The 14,638-nt window shown below is 37.2% G+C and overlaps 2 protein-coding genes across 3 annotated transcripts; one reads left to right on the forward strand and one right to left on the reverse strand.

The window, feature by feature from the left end:
* Positions 1 to 3,972: 3,972 nt before the first annotated feature.
* Positions 3,973 to 9,103, reverse strand: rhoua (ras homolog family member Ua). The gene is made up of 3 exons (XM_053502034.1): positions 8,621 to 9,103; positions 7,178 to 7,236; positions 3,973 to 5,390 (listed from the first exon to the last, which is right to left on the reverse strand). The coding sequence occupies exons 1-3, from the start codon at positions 8,862 to 8,864 to the stop codon at positions 4,941 to 4,943; spliced, it is 753 nt and encodes a 250-aa protein (XP_053358009.1). The 5' UTR covers positions 8,865 to 9,103; the 3' UTR covers positions 3,973 to 4,940.
* A 1,666-nt stretch (positions 9,104 to 10,769) lies between these two features.
* pdcd2 (programmed cell death 2) lies at positions 10,770 to 14,622 on the forward strand. 2 transcript variants are annotated; one of them, XM_053502017.1, is made up of 6 exons: positions 10,770 to 11,170; positions 13,240 to 13,473; positions 13,586 to 13,723; positions 13,796 to 13,896; positions 14,131 to 14,188; positions 14,351 to 14,622. In XM_053502017.1, exons 1-6 carry the CDS (start codon positions 10,858 to 10,860, stop codon positions 14,368 to 14,370), a joined length of 864 nt encoding a protein of 287 aa, XP_053357992.1. In that variant the 5' UTR covers positions 10,770 to 10,857; the 3' UTR covers positions 14,371 to 14,622. The 2 variants fall into 2 exon arrangements, with proteins under 2 accessions (XP_053357992.1, XP_053357991.1); XM_053502016.1 differs by having other exon boundaries at positions 10,772 to 11,170; positions 14,131 to 14,244.
* The last annotated feature ends 16 nt before the right edge of the window (positions 14,623 to 14,638 follow it).

Consider the following 14,638-nt stretch of genomic DNA (forward strand, 5'->3'; position numbering starts at 1 on the left):
ATGCATTAATGATATTATAAAGGATGCAGCGCCTCATGTTTTTAATTTATTTGCTTTGATCTAATCAACCAGAATTCTTATGCACTTGCTCATCCCCATTCCTGTTGCTGGTTATCACTGCACATTTTAAAATGCTTTCTGCCAAAGACTTGCCCTATATGTTGTTGGTTTTTTTTTTACATAAAATCTACAAAAGCTATAGAGAGTAAATATGTTCCACAGTGGATTTACTGACAGCTGAGCATTTAGATGCAACATGCAGTGGTGTTTACAGTGCTTAGAAATCAGTACACAGAGTGCTAATAATTCTGTTAAAGTATAATTTCTTCCAGACACGCTTACAGATGTGGAGAGCACAGAGTTCAGGCTGCATTCATATTAAACATCTAGAGAACACAATGTTCTTCTTCTAGTTGTGACTTATTGCAGAGAACTTCAGTACATAAATTAATTAAAAGTTGGTTAATTAAATGATGTCAAGAAAGCAAACAAATGTGAACAAAAGTATGGGATTGACTTATCAAATACTACAAAAATCCTGGACCCAATTAAATTGGGTTACCCTAGGTTAAAAGTGCTGGTCTTCTGCTGAGGGCTTTATATAGAGCCTGAACAATTCCCTGAACACACGCACGCACACACACACACACACACACACACACACACACATGTGAGGTGGACAAAATATGAGGTTTTCTTTTCTTTATTTTTACATTCTGTGTGTACCCTGTCACTTCATCCTTTACAGCTCATATGTTTCAGTTTGAATTAAAAATGTAATTAATCAATTGAAAAAACAGTCAGAGAGTGTGTTTTTAAATGACTTCTTGAAATGAATCTTGATTGAAAAGGGCAATTCATTGAACATTAAAAACATCTTGACTTTTGGCTGAGAATGACAAAGATTCTTTAAATGTTAATAACTCCAGTATAACACACATAATATATATATTCTTTAACTCAATTTCAAAGGAATGCATGTCACGAAAGATTTTTCCTGGCTCTAATGTGACATTAAGGCAGCTCACCAATAGTAACCCAAATGAATTTCACATTAATAAATAACTTTATTATTTTTGGCCGTTGCCTGGCCAAAAAAAAAAAAAAGTCTCCATCTGGATTTAATTATTCAAATATTTAAAAGCCTTTTATTGGATAATTACTTCACTGATTCAGCTGGAAACAAGTTATTTAACCCTAACTAATGCAATGAGTAGCTTCACATTTCTTAAACAAGCATGTCAGTCAACATATTATGTGGTCAAGGCTTTACTTTGTTTTTAGAAGGGTCAAATTATTGTCCTGCATCAAGAAAACAACTAAGGAGTTTGTCGGAACATAATAAAATTGGGTTAAGAACTGAAAACGCATTATTAAAACCTGGAAGGATAGTGGTCATCCATCATCTTTAAAGAAGAAATATGGTCAGAAAAACTATACTTAACTTAACTAACGAATAAGCGTGATGGGAGATCACTTTAATGCTTAGTGGAATAAAATAATGAATGTAAGGGCATTTCCACGTACACAATGCAAAGAGAACTCTGATTAATCAGCTTGCTAGTGAGCATAAAGAATGGACTGTGTAGCATTGGAAAAATGTCATATCGTCTAATGACTCCAGATTTGTGATCTACGCATCAAGGTAAGAACAGAGGTGGATTAAGTGATGCACACATCATGCCTAATGTCTGGCGTATAAGTCTGTTATGTTATGATGTGGCATTGCTTCTGTTGGTCAGGTCCAGGTCATTTTCAGGGCTGTTGGTTTTAGCTAGGATTCATAATTGCGAAATTTCTTAAATTGTGAAAGAGTGATTCAGAGAGCATGAGACATCATTTTCACTTAAATTTTGTATAGGCTGCCACAGAGTCCAGATCTTAACCCCATTGAGAATCTTTGGAATGTGCTGGAGAAGAATTTATGCAGTGGTCCTATGGTCCCATCATCAATACAATTGTGTATACGTTGTGAGATTGCATAAGCTTATCGAGATGATGCCATGGACGTATTCAAAGCAAACGACAGTCCAAAGAAATATCATGCCTTTTTTTTTGGCCATGCAGAGTGTGTTTGTGTATTTTGTATTTTGTTGTACTGTATTGCATTGAATATACTGAAAGAACAAAAAAGTTTACATTAAACAGTTTAATCATGCAAGAAAAATATGCAATTATGAAATATGACATATGAAAATATTTTCTAATCTGAGTATGGAACTATGATGGAACTATTTTGAAAGCATAAATTAAATACTTACAAAAATACAAAATTTTACAATTGAACATATCTCCATTTACATTCAGGAAGGAATCAATATCAGGCAAACCTACTATACTTACACTATAATTAACTATATAATTGGTATATAATTAATATAGACAACATGGTTTCTTCAGTTGTAATTAGACAATAGAGAGACTTAGAGTAGATATTTTCCATCTAAAAATAATAATCTTTATATAATTCTCTGCTATTCTTTCATCTCGTATCATATCCCACCGGGTCGTGACCAGGTCCTGGGGATATTTTCATCTCTGGTAAATCTTACAACATCTTACAGTAAGCTCATTAACCTCAAAAACCCGCAGTTCACAGTGTTGCAATTTGACAATAAAAAAGTGAACTGCACTGTAGCCTGAAATTCTGTCTTTTATCAACCAACATTCAGTTTAATTCAGACTGATTAGCAAAATACCAAACATAATTCAAACATAATGTCACTTAACAAATGAATGTGTAACATGTTGACTGCAGTGTACCAAGTATTGTGTTCAAAAATCTTTTAACAGCACCTTTATGTCCAGTTTTATATGTCTCCAGTGATCATTCTCTTTCACATGTGCAGTTATTCAGTTTTTCACATTCAGAAAGCCAGTAACTCCATTTCTCAACATTCACTTACACTCTTATGGATGGTAGACATGAGGAGCTATTTTTGCTTTTTACTATAGGATGGCAACCTTCAAAAAGACATCAGCTTCAGTTCATTGCTGATACAAGCATGATGGGAAGGGCAGGCTTGCTGATACTCTGGTGTCTACCACTGCTTATCTTGTGAAACTTTAACCTCTCTATTCAATGCCACTCCATTTTCACTTGCTCATGTCCCGCTTCAGCAGGTGACTTTTCCAGTTCATCCTACGTATGTGGACCTTATCAATTATTTACCCGAGAAGAAAGCTCTAGCATTTTACAACAATTGGGAAAATGTTGAGCAATAACTGATGCTAGTGATTCATAACCATAGAGTTGATCAAGACTTCAGGCTGGAGATAACGATGTTGTTTAATAGACATTTTTATGCTTATTGAATTCAGATAGAGAAGTTCTGGAGACTGATTCCTAATGACCAACAGCACTTTTATTGTTAATAACTGTAATCACAAATGCTATTAGCTATTAATATGACTTTGAATATGTCATATGGACTGTATATGGTTAGGATTTTTATTTTTAAAGAAAATAAAAAAAGATTGTATTCGTTTGTAACATTAAATTGAAAGGGCAATAGCAGGAAAGAAATATAATCCCCTAGGGTCTCTTGTTTTCGACTTATTAAACAAACCCTGTATGAGACGGCTTTAACTGAGCTTTACAGACCCTTTTGGATATTGGTGTACTCACATTTTTCTATGTATATCACATTATTTTAGGCTATTTATACACTCGATACACCCAGCTTTCATAGTTTCATATTTGCTAGTTTGCTGTAAGAAATGTATGAATAACTGGATTGTTTTTTATGCAAATGAACATAAAAATACAGAAATTGTAAATATTATACACTGCATCTAACTATACTGATTTATTAAAGTTATACATTCAAATTTATCAGCATTATCCAAGCTTTCTGAAACTTCAGTTCTGTAAGATAGCAATCTGTAATTTCATGGAACTCCTGTGTAACTGTATATACTAACCCCTATTATACCCCTTATCTTTATAACAGATAAACAACCAATGCCTAGTGACATAAAAAGCAAACATTGTTTTTTTTATGTTGCACATGCAGAACATACACGAATTTTAACTGGCCTGGTTAATACACACTTACTGACCATGAACTCATGGTATGCTTTAAATGGAAGCTCTGGATGAAGTCATAAAGTAAACAAGCCCTTTGTTCATTCAGCTGATTTTGAACTGTGAGGTCCTTCAACCTCACAGAACCTCACAGATCGAAAACAAACCGATGTCAGAATACTAAGACTGAACTAGAGTATTAATTCGACTTTTAAATAAACATCTTAATTTGGTTTTGACAGATTTACCAGAAGGTTGTAACCTTTAGTAACCCTTGAGTGAAGCATGTCTTGGCAGCTTGCCAACAGAAAATTGCAATATCCCAGCTTGAGGAAAGCTGTTCGTTTATGTAATTCAATTAAGTTTAGAAACAATTTTATGTTGTAAAAAGGACAGATCATAAATATTGGTGGACTATTGTCCCCTATCTTGGACCACCCAAGTGATCTTTGTTATTTCACAGTGTAGGCTGAGTAGTCTGAATTTCAGAAAAAGTAACTTCAGATACATACGATTTTACCAATATTAAATTACCTGCATCCGCAATAATGATTTTATGAGTTTATCAAGTGAAAAAGGGAATTCTATATGGCTCTGCTTTGCAATACTACACTGCATGTTTAATTCTCCTTGCTCTCGGGTATTTAAGACAAAGGGAAAACAGTGGCTGGGGCAGGAACGTGAAACAAGACACAACTTGGTTCAAAGGGCAGTTTTGCATTTTCCACTGTAATGAAGGGATTGGTGTAGTTACAGTCTATAAAATATTTTTATTTCATTCTTTTTCTTCTGCCCTGTTTCATCATCACATTTCAGTAAAACTCTTAATCTATGTTCATAAATTACTTGAGGAACCCCCCAAGCCAACAGTTTTAACTGAAATTCTCCAAGAGTGAATATCCCTCTTGTCTATTCATGTCAAACAGCAGTATTTCCTCCACCAAGACTTGGACAGTGTCCTCATCTTATTAGGTGTCCGCTTCTTCAACCTGTGCTGCTGGCTGTCCATGTTCTGAATACAGGCAAGTATCGCTGCATCAAACACCTCTTTCAAGTTCTTCTGGGTAAGTGCTGAGCACTCCATATAAGACACAGCATGCACCTCCTCAGCACATGTGTACGCCTCTTGTGGCTCCACTGGACGCTCTTTGTACTTGGCCAGCTGGATGAGAATGTTGACGTCTTGGCGGAGGTCAGCCTGTGTGCCCACTAGCAGGATGGGTGTGCGTGGACAGTGGCGTCGGATCTCAGGCACCCATTTTTCCCTGACATTCTGGAACGAGGATGGTGTGACGACACTGAAGCACAACAGGAAGACGTCAGCATTGGTGTAGCACAGAGGTCGCAGTTTGTCAAACTCATCCTGGAAAGAAAATGCAGAAAAAAGTTTGTCAAGGGCATCAAATCTATTAGTGGATAGTCCTGAATTACATCAGAGGTAGGAAATGTATTCATTTATTTTGCATTGACACTTGTATTGTAGTGCTTTAAGTGTACATTGTATTTAAACAGTTTCTACTTTGAATTCAGCCTTGGGTTAAAAGCTAGTTAGCTTTGTAGTTAACCTTAGGCATAAATAAAACAACACAGACAGTCCTGAGACAATTCAGAATGATTTAAAAGCAAATATTAAGTAGATGAAGTATTGTTTAAGATGACAACATTATCAGATGAGTTTTCTTGCTGAAACTGCTTTGATTACTGTTTTTGAATGTGGGCTTTGGCATGTACAGTAGCTGCTTTCTCCTTAGTTCTGTAGACCATACCAGCCCATTTTACTCATGCTGAAACCAACCCCTCAAGACCTGAGACGTGGCGTGAGACATATAGTTAAACGTTCTAGTGCCGTTATCATGTGTTGTTATCACTCGCAGAATGCCTCTTACCTAATCTGATTACTCGGTCAAAACTAACTGTTTTATACATCAGTATATAAAATATATTTCAGTAGGACTTTATCCAGATCTGTGATATCAACCAGCACTTAAGATAAAATCTAACAAAATAGAGGGGTTTATTAACAAAGCTTTCCACCACTTTCACTTTTCCTCATAAACCTTTGGACTGGAACTAGTTCACATGGAAAAAGCCATTTCCTTAAAGTTTAGTTAACTGGGATTTTCTCACCACAAGGGAAAAACATTCATGATTCATACCAGTTAAGCTTTTTAAAAACGTTAGTTATAAAGTTAATTACCGTGGTTGCAGTGACTAATATAAACAACATTTCTTTAGCTGGCTGGCAGATGCCATTATAAAATTTCATTTCCCTGTTTACCTAAACAAAGAAAAAATCACAAGACATTATTCTGGGTCTATATGCGTCTTCTTAAGCTCATACTTCTTTAGATAGCTTCAATTTTATTAGATGCTTATAAGTGACATTTTAAAATGTCACCATGTCACCTTTTGAAAACAAATTCATTATTTATAATAAATATTTATGTTTGCTAACACTTACTATCTTGCTTCCACTTGCTTGTCTCCTGACCCCAAAATGAAATCTAAATCATTCTTTCTCTATCAAGACAGCAGTGCTGCTCCATGTCATCCTGGCAGACTTCCCTGCTCACTCTTTCCCCAGCCCGCTTGGCTCCTTAAAACACACTGGTCTCACGTTTCCACTGACTCGCCCCAGCTGTGCCTCGACCAAAAGTAGGCCTCCTTTTTCCCGGATCATGAATCATTTATCACAATTACAGCACTTCCTATTTGCAGTCCCCTAGAGCTGGTTCTTCACTAATGCACTGCTATATACAGTATTTGACGGATGTAAAATTATTTCTACATTCCCACAGGAGGAAGCAGTAAGTCCACTCTGGTAAACTTTACCAAAACTCAGTATCGTTCTTGCTGTATCAGCAAGAACATCTGAGCAATTCATTACTCACTTGGCTTTATTCTACTTTAACTCTGTCATGACCAATTGAAAATCTCTCTCTTTTCACTTCCTCCACATATTCAGAGAATAAACAACTACTTAAGGAGTGTACAAAAACAAAACCAGAGCTTAAGTCAGCACTCTTGCATAAACAATGTGTCATATGTTTACATAATGAAAGAATCCAGAGGCTGCACAGACAGAAGCTGCCTGTCCGTAAGGTGCATGTGTGAGGTGATGTGTTGTGATCAGAGGAATTCTGCACTGACCTGGCCTGCGGTGTCACACAGCTGGAGTTTCACAGGCTTGCCATCAACTGCGACAACCGCTGCAGAAAAAAATCAAATCCAAATCAGAGACCACCATATGTCTGGTGGAACTTCCTTCCTCTCTCCCCTACACTGGTATGGGGGACAGACTAGGATAATAGCAGTCTATTGAAACCTATTATGGAGTTTTCAGGCCACACAGATTTTGCTCCCATCTAATTTACCTAATCATATAATTCCTTTTAGTGTTGGGGAAATGTTATTTTTGTTACAATGTACATTCTGTGCAGAAAGTTACAACAGTTATGTACACAATATGCACAAAAATATGTGGATGCAGGACCATCACACATGCACAAGCATATTGAAGCTCCAGTGTTGGTGTATATTAATGCCCAGATCCAAATCAGTGGGTATTAATATAAAGTTGGTGCTCTGCACCATTCGGAAGGCTTTTCTCAAATTTTTTGGAGATGGCTGCAGGGATTTGTATATTTAGCCACAAGAGCATTAGTAAGGTCAGACACTGATGTCGCATTAAAATGGACTTGCCTTGTGTGCAGTTGTCCCAGAGCTTTTCAGTGGGGTTGACGTAAGAACTTGCTCTGAGCATTGTCATGATGAAAGAGTTTTGAAGTATGGGCTTCTTAGCTCTGGTGAATGGCAATCTTAATGCCGTCTGTACAAGTTAGACAATTTTGTGCTTTCAACTTTGGGACAACAATTTAAGAAAGAACTATATGTGAATATGATGGTCAGGGAGGCATATACATTTGGACATACAGTGTCCTGTACATCAATTTTGAAGGTACACAATGTTTACTAAAACTTTTTAGAGTGAGTAATGTACAGTTTTTTTGTATCTGTTTTTTTCCTTGGGATGTAATATACCGGGAACAAGGCATGGGTAACCCTGGATGGGGTGCCAATCCATCATAGGGGATACACACAGTACGAGCTATTTGGGAATGCCTTGGGAATCTTTGGAGTGTGGGAGGAAAACCAAAAAAATGGGGAGAACATGCAAACTCCACGCACACAGACCTGAGGCGGGACTCGAACCTTCGACCCTGAAGGTGCAAGGCCACAGTGCTAAGCACTACGTAACCATGCCAACTTAATATAATATAATATAATATAATATAATATAAACAGCAGTCATCAAAGTGTAATAATGGGTTTTAAACATACTTTATATTCACTGTGAAACATAAAGTATGTTTAAAACCCGGTTAGCACTCAAAACAACGTTTCTGGATAAATTTGTTACACAATATTTTAAATCAGGTCTGATTGATTGATATTTATTTATCTCTAAACTGTATACAATATCTTTCCCAAGCTCAAGGTGAAAAGAGACTTTAAATACGTAAATGTAGCTGACTGAAAGACACGTGTTGGAGATCACTTTATAAATATTCATTTTATGCTCTTATTAGTTACCTGAAAAGTTATCAAAAGCCGTTGGAACATACTCCGTGGGGTAGCCATTTGTGGTGTAACTGATGATCAGACTTGTTTTGCCAACGGCTCCGTCTCCGACCAGCACGCACTTCACCCTGCGCTCCGGCGCCGAGCCCCAGCGGCTCTTTCTGCCCACATCTTTACTCCTAAATCTGCGCGGTGGTACCGGAGGCACTGAAGAGCCTGACACGGGTTTGTACTCCCCAACACCCTGTGGAGGCATCGCTGCACACAGACAGCCCAACACTGTTAGGATACCCCTGATTTCTTTAGTCCACACGCGTTCATGCTTAGCCCTAGTCTATGAGAAGATATCCCTGCTGTGTCCCAGAACACGAAAGTAATATCCATGTGCAAAACAGATCCAGTTAAATAAAGTCCAGTTAATTTTAGACACGTCCAAATGCGAGCAAAGAGTGAATGGTGCAGACACAAACTTGGATTCGGTTTTGAACTGAGGATGATGAGGATCCACTCCTCCTCTCCTCGACCATGTGACCCGGCCCCATCGTTTTACTCCATCAAGATGACATCATCCAGCGCGCGCGCGCGCACACATTTCAATTACACGCGCGAAGAGAACATGTTTCTGATGACGTTCACTTGACCTGTACTTAACTATGTAGCTTTCAGTATATACAGAATCAGTTCTACTCTCTTTGCATGTAATATTTTGTAGAGTGAATTGTGCTAAATAAGTTTTTTTTTAATTCTTGGATCCTCTTTATAAACTAACATAAACCGAGCTATAAATGGTCACATAGGTGTCTGTCAGTACTGATATGTACTCTAGACAGCGATATGAATACAGCAGTGTGGATATCACTAAGATTTAATCCCAAGTAAAAAAAAAAAAAAAAAGTCAAAAATCTAATGCCAGTATCTCGTTAAAATATATACATCAGCTCAATTCTGCCATCTAGTGGATATTATTATTATTATTATTATTATTATTATTTTATGAGATGTACTTTATGTGTATTTGTACAAATATACATAATGTACTGTATGTATATTTGTTTATATCTATACTTTTCTGTAGTTATTTTTTTTTACTTGTTCCCAAAGTCTTTAACTGAGCTTTGGAAATGGAAATGTCCATAATCGTCATGACAATAAAACAAGGTTTGAATATTGATATTTATGGTGTGTTTCAGCAGTTAATTTCTACATGAGGGTCTTTCCCTGTTTGGAATCTTTGAGGTCTGGAACTGGGGCGGCGTTACACATAATAGGCAGAGTATCATGTCAATGGTCAAAGGTATTAATTCATATATCTTTTCCATCGCTTTATCTTGTGTACACGGTCACCAGGAGACTTAAGGCACGAGCTGGGGGAACTCCCTGGACAGGGTGTCAACCCATCGCAGGGCACACACACACACACACACACACACACACTGGGCAATTTGGGAGCGCCAGTTAGCATAATCTGCATGTCTTTGGACTGTAGGGGGAAACCCACCAAGCACGGGGAGAACATGCACACTCCATTCACACAGACCTGAGGTTAGAATCGAGCCCTCGACACTGGAAGTACATTTAGCCATCTGTCTTTTTTCTGTCTTCGCTTCAATGTTGGAATTTAGGTGATTTAGTTTTACCTTATAAAACATTGAGTGAAAGTGGAAATACATAAAGTAAACTTTAGTATCACTATATTTATTAAACAATAAAAATAAAGTGTTTGCTAAATCTAATCACCACTGACAATCCAAGAAAAACGAAGTAGTGTTTTCTTTGTATTTATATGGTGACATAAGTGTTTTTACCAGTGAACCAGAAATCCGACAGCCAATCAAATGTGTTGACCGCGAAGTTACAAATGTTACTACAACTTCATGCAAGTCATTGGTGTCGAGAAAACTGCAGTTCCAATGTCTCTCATAATTGGTTTATTCACAGGCTGTAGAGACCAGATTATTGAATATTGCAAAGTCGATGTCTGAAACTGAAATTGCAAATGATGCGGACTTGTTTCATTAGAACTTTAAGTTATTGTAAACTTTTAAGTTTAAGAACTTTAAGTGAGTTATTTGTAGGCAAATGCTTGTTATGGAAGCAAGCTGAATGTATCTTTACAGATTGCATTAGGACCGCAGCAGCGCGGTCACTTCTCACCACTACTTCTGTTTCAACCCGGACGTTATTACGGAACACAGGAAAGCATGTTGTGCTGAAGTGTTAGTTGATGCTGAAAATTAAACTTGGCACAGATGTCTGGAAGCCGTACGGATTCAGAAAGGGAAACCGGGGTTGTGTTGGGCTTTTTAGAGGAGGCAGAGCGTTGGCAGCTCGCGAGCGCTCAGTTTCCCAGTAAAGTCGGCGGGAAGCCCGCGTGGCTCAGCCTGCTGAATTTACCGACCGTCGCCGAGCTTGTGTGTGAAACATGCCAGCTTCCGACAGTATTTCTGTTACAGGTTTATGCGCCTATTGTCGGGCAAGAGCGGAGTTTTCATCGGACACTGTACGTATTCTGCTGTAAGACTCCCGCGTGCTACACTGCGAACGACAACCGGTGTTTTAAAGGTAAACTTACTTTGACAGCCTGGAACAGTGCCAGCAAATACTGTACTGTACAGATCAAAACAACAGAACCAACCACCATGTATCTGCGTCTTTACTCCTTTTATATATACTTCCCGCCCCTGCATAATCCAAATTCTTTAAATGTTCTGTTTTTACTTTCATTTCCATAATGTACACCGATCCTATATAAAATTAAAACAGTCTGCAAAATATGATGGCGGTCTCCTTGTGCCACCAAAACGACCCTGACACGTCAAGGCTTGAAATCTACAAGACCTCTCTGAAGGTATTCTGTGGTATCTGGAACTAAGACGTTAGCAGCAGATCTTTAAGTTTTCCAGGTTGCATAGGGGACCTCCACGAATCGGACTTGTTTGTCCAGGCACTCCCACAGATGCTCGAGCGGATTTATATTTAGGGAATTTGGAAGTCAAGTCACATCTTGATCTTTCAAATGATTCCTGAATAGTTTCTGTAGTGTGACAGGGTCAACTTTTATTAGGGAACACCATTTCAGTAAAGGGGTGTACTTAATCTGCAACAATGATTAAGTAGGTGTTAAAATAACATTCAAGCTGTGAGACACTCTGTGTTCTGACATCTTTATATCAGGGCCAGCATAATATATATATATTTTTTGCAATGTGTGCTACAGTAGCTCTTCTGTGGAATCAGGATGCTTTTGGTACGTACTTACCACTGCAAACTGGGAACACATCACAAGACCTTCCAATTTAGATGCTTTGACCCAAAGTTTAGCCATCACAATTTAGCCCTTGTCAAAGTTGTTCAGATCCTTACACTTTCCCATTTCTCCTGCTTGCAACACATCAATTTTGAAAACAAACTGTTCACTTGCCAAATATGATAGCACTTGGGAAAGGCTCTTAACCCTGGCTGTGTTTCGTTCCACAGTGTACTTCAGAGTGCTCCCTTATAATAGCATGTATACTGTTGAAATGTAAATAAATTATTTGATAATTTTATAAGCTGTACAGAAAATATTTTTGTCATATTATAATATTTTATAATATGTTATATTAAGGAACAATATTTAATATACAGTACCGTGCAAAAGTTTTAGGCACCATATTATATGCTGTACCAGTTTTGTTATATATGTTTATCATGTCTGCATAATTATGTACATAATCATTCAGTATTTCCCATATATAACTTAAAAATTAATAAATAAATAACATTACCTAACAAACCTAACAACTGTTTTACTTATAGTATTGTGCAAAAGCCTTGGTCACATACAAAGATATGGCATAAGCAATACATACTTTTGAAAACATTTCTGCATAAAAGAAACTTTTATAAAGAGCATAAAAATAATAAAATAGTCAATATTTGAAGTAAAAAACTTACTGCTTACTCTTAGGTTTTATTGAGCATGCTGGAGAATGAGTTTTTCTGGTAACTTTGTCACACTTGCTCCTTTCATGCAAATCACAGGAGTGTACATTATGTTTTTTTGTATCCATCTAAAACTGGTATCTATCTAAAAAAAAAAAGTTGCAAAAAATTGCAGTAATGTATATGTGATAAATAAAGGCTCAAATTAAACTTATCAGGTGCCACTTTAATAAGAACAATGTTATTATTAGTTGGTGTAAATAATTTGATTGTCTAAATATTAATTATTGAAAAGTGAAAGCACTTTCAATGACTTGGGGGCTAAAACAGGATGCTCAACATGGTAGTAGTAGAGGTAGTAGTAATAACAGGTGTAGTAAATTTTCAGGTTCATAATATTTTAACATTCAGGTCTAAAATATGCAATGATATATTTTTTTAAATTAAACATTTTTGACCGTACAAAATAAAGTCTTAGAATGTTGCATAATAAAATAAAAATTGTGTTTGTAGTAGGTTTTCAGGTGTACACTGGAGTATAAATTGTAGACCCCCTGGCTATGCCCCCTGGAGCCCACTTAGAGAAGCATTTCTATAAAGAATATTATTTTGAAAAGTTTAAAGATCGCTGATTCAGTTGAGTTATTGTGATATGGTCTTACATAGATTGCTATTTAACGATGATTGATTTTTTTTCTTCCCCTCAGTGTATAGAAGCCAGTTACCAAGAAAAAATGACTTCTATCCATATGACCCTCCCTCTGATGAAGAGCCAGCTGCCAGGGCAGATGATGAGTGTGTACTAGGATCAGGAGTAAAACTGTGCAGGCTATGTGGCTGCGCTGGACACAAAGCGTGTTCCCGCTGCCACACAGTCACATACTGCAGCAAAGAGCATCAGGCAACAGACTGGAAACAACGACATAAAAAAGAATGCAGTAGTGAGTATGGAAAGATAATCACATCCCATATACTGAGAAAACTTTTATCCATTCCATACAAAAACATTACAATCCAACTTGTGTTCTTTTTATTTCTAACTCTGTCAAACAGCTTCCTCTGTGTCTGATGCTGTAAATATGTTTCTGTTTCCTGAGTGGGAGTTGGTAACAGAACCTGAGAAACTCCTAGTAACAGATGATGAGCCACCTGATTCAAATTCATTGCAGCAAGCCAATATTGCATCTTCAGGTAATTTATAATTAATTTTTAATTTTGAATCGGGATAATTAAGAGATTTTGTTGCAGTGATCTTTTTTACAGATTTGGAGGAGAGCGAGTTGGAGTCTATGGCTCTCCATGAATCACAGGACAGTAAAATATTTCAGAAATTTAAAGAGCGCATAGCTACAGAGCCACATCAGGTCAGTTCTAATTAAGTATACGGTCAATAAATAAGTTGTAAGATATGTAATAAAGGAAGCGGGAATATGTATAGAATACAGATATTTCAGGTACTTCCACTTAAAAGTGAGAAGGACACATTACAGCATAGACTACAGCATTTGGCCAAGATATGGTTGAACAAACTGATGAACCTGTGCAAGGGTGGGTCAGGGGCAACCAACACACTTTACTGCATTTATCATGTTTTAAAGGTCTTGCGGTATTGCCGTGAAGGATCTCCACTTTGGGTGTCATCTAAACATGTACCAGGTAAAGACGACATTCCAAAATGCCCATGTGGTGCCAACAGAATCTTTGAATTTCAGGTAATTAGGTATATTAGCTGTGCCTTATTGGTGCCGACAGCTTCAAACACAAGCATGCACTTTTATTATAAATAATTAACAAACCAATAATATGCATTTATTTCAGGTCATGCCTCAGTTGCTTAACCATCTGAAGGTGGATAGACCAGATGCTAGCATAGACTGGGGGACTTTGGTCGTGTTCACATGTGCTGCCAGCTGTGATCAAGTCAATAACTACTCAGCAGAGTTCATCTGGAAACAAGACTTTTCTGTGGATCAGGCAGTTTAACTACCGCATAATAAAGCATATACCAGTTATACTGTATACGCAACTTTTTAATGTCCTTTTTTGTTTTTGTTAAAACACACCACAATAAAATTAAACATTTCGTTTAAGTGGCGTTGAAGTAGT

Source organism: Clarias gariepinus, chromosome 8, assembly GCF_024256425.1.
Source record: "Clarias gariepinus isolate MV-2021 ecotype Netherlands chromosome 8, CGAR_prim_01v2, whole genome shotgun sequence".
Taxonomy (NCBI): Eukaryota; Metazoa; Chordata; class Actinopteri; order Siluriformes; family Clariidae; genus Clarias; species Clarias gariepinus.

Coding starts and splice junctions, on each gene's coding strand:
- pdcd2 (XM_053502016.1), top strand. CDS start 10,858: ATGTCTGGAAGCCGTACGGATTCAGAAAGGGAAACCGGGGTTGTGTTG. Junction 13,897..14,130: donor TAGCTACAGAGCCACATCAG/GTCAGTTCTAAT, acceptor CATGTTTTAAAG/GTCTTGCGGTATTGCCGTGA. Junction 14,245..14,350: donor ACAGAATCTTTGAATTTCAG/GTAATTAGGTAT, acceptor CATTTATTTCAG/GTCATGCCTCAGTTGCTTAA.
- rhoua (XM_053502034.1), bottom strand. CDS start 8,864: ATGCCTCCACAGGGTGTTGGGGAGTACAAACCCGTGTCAGGCTCTTCA. Junction 7,237..8,620: donor GGCTTTTGATAACTTTTCAG/GTAACTAATAAG, acceptor TTTTTTCTGCAG/CGGTTGTCGCAGTTGATGGC. Junction 5,391..7,177: donor TGTGTGACACCGCAGGCCAG/GTCAGTGCAGAA, acceptor TTTTCTTTCCAG/GATGAGTTTGACAAACTGCG.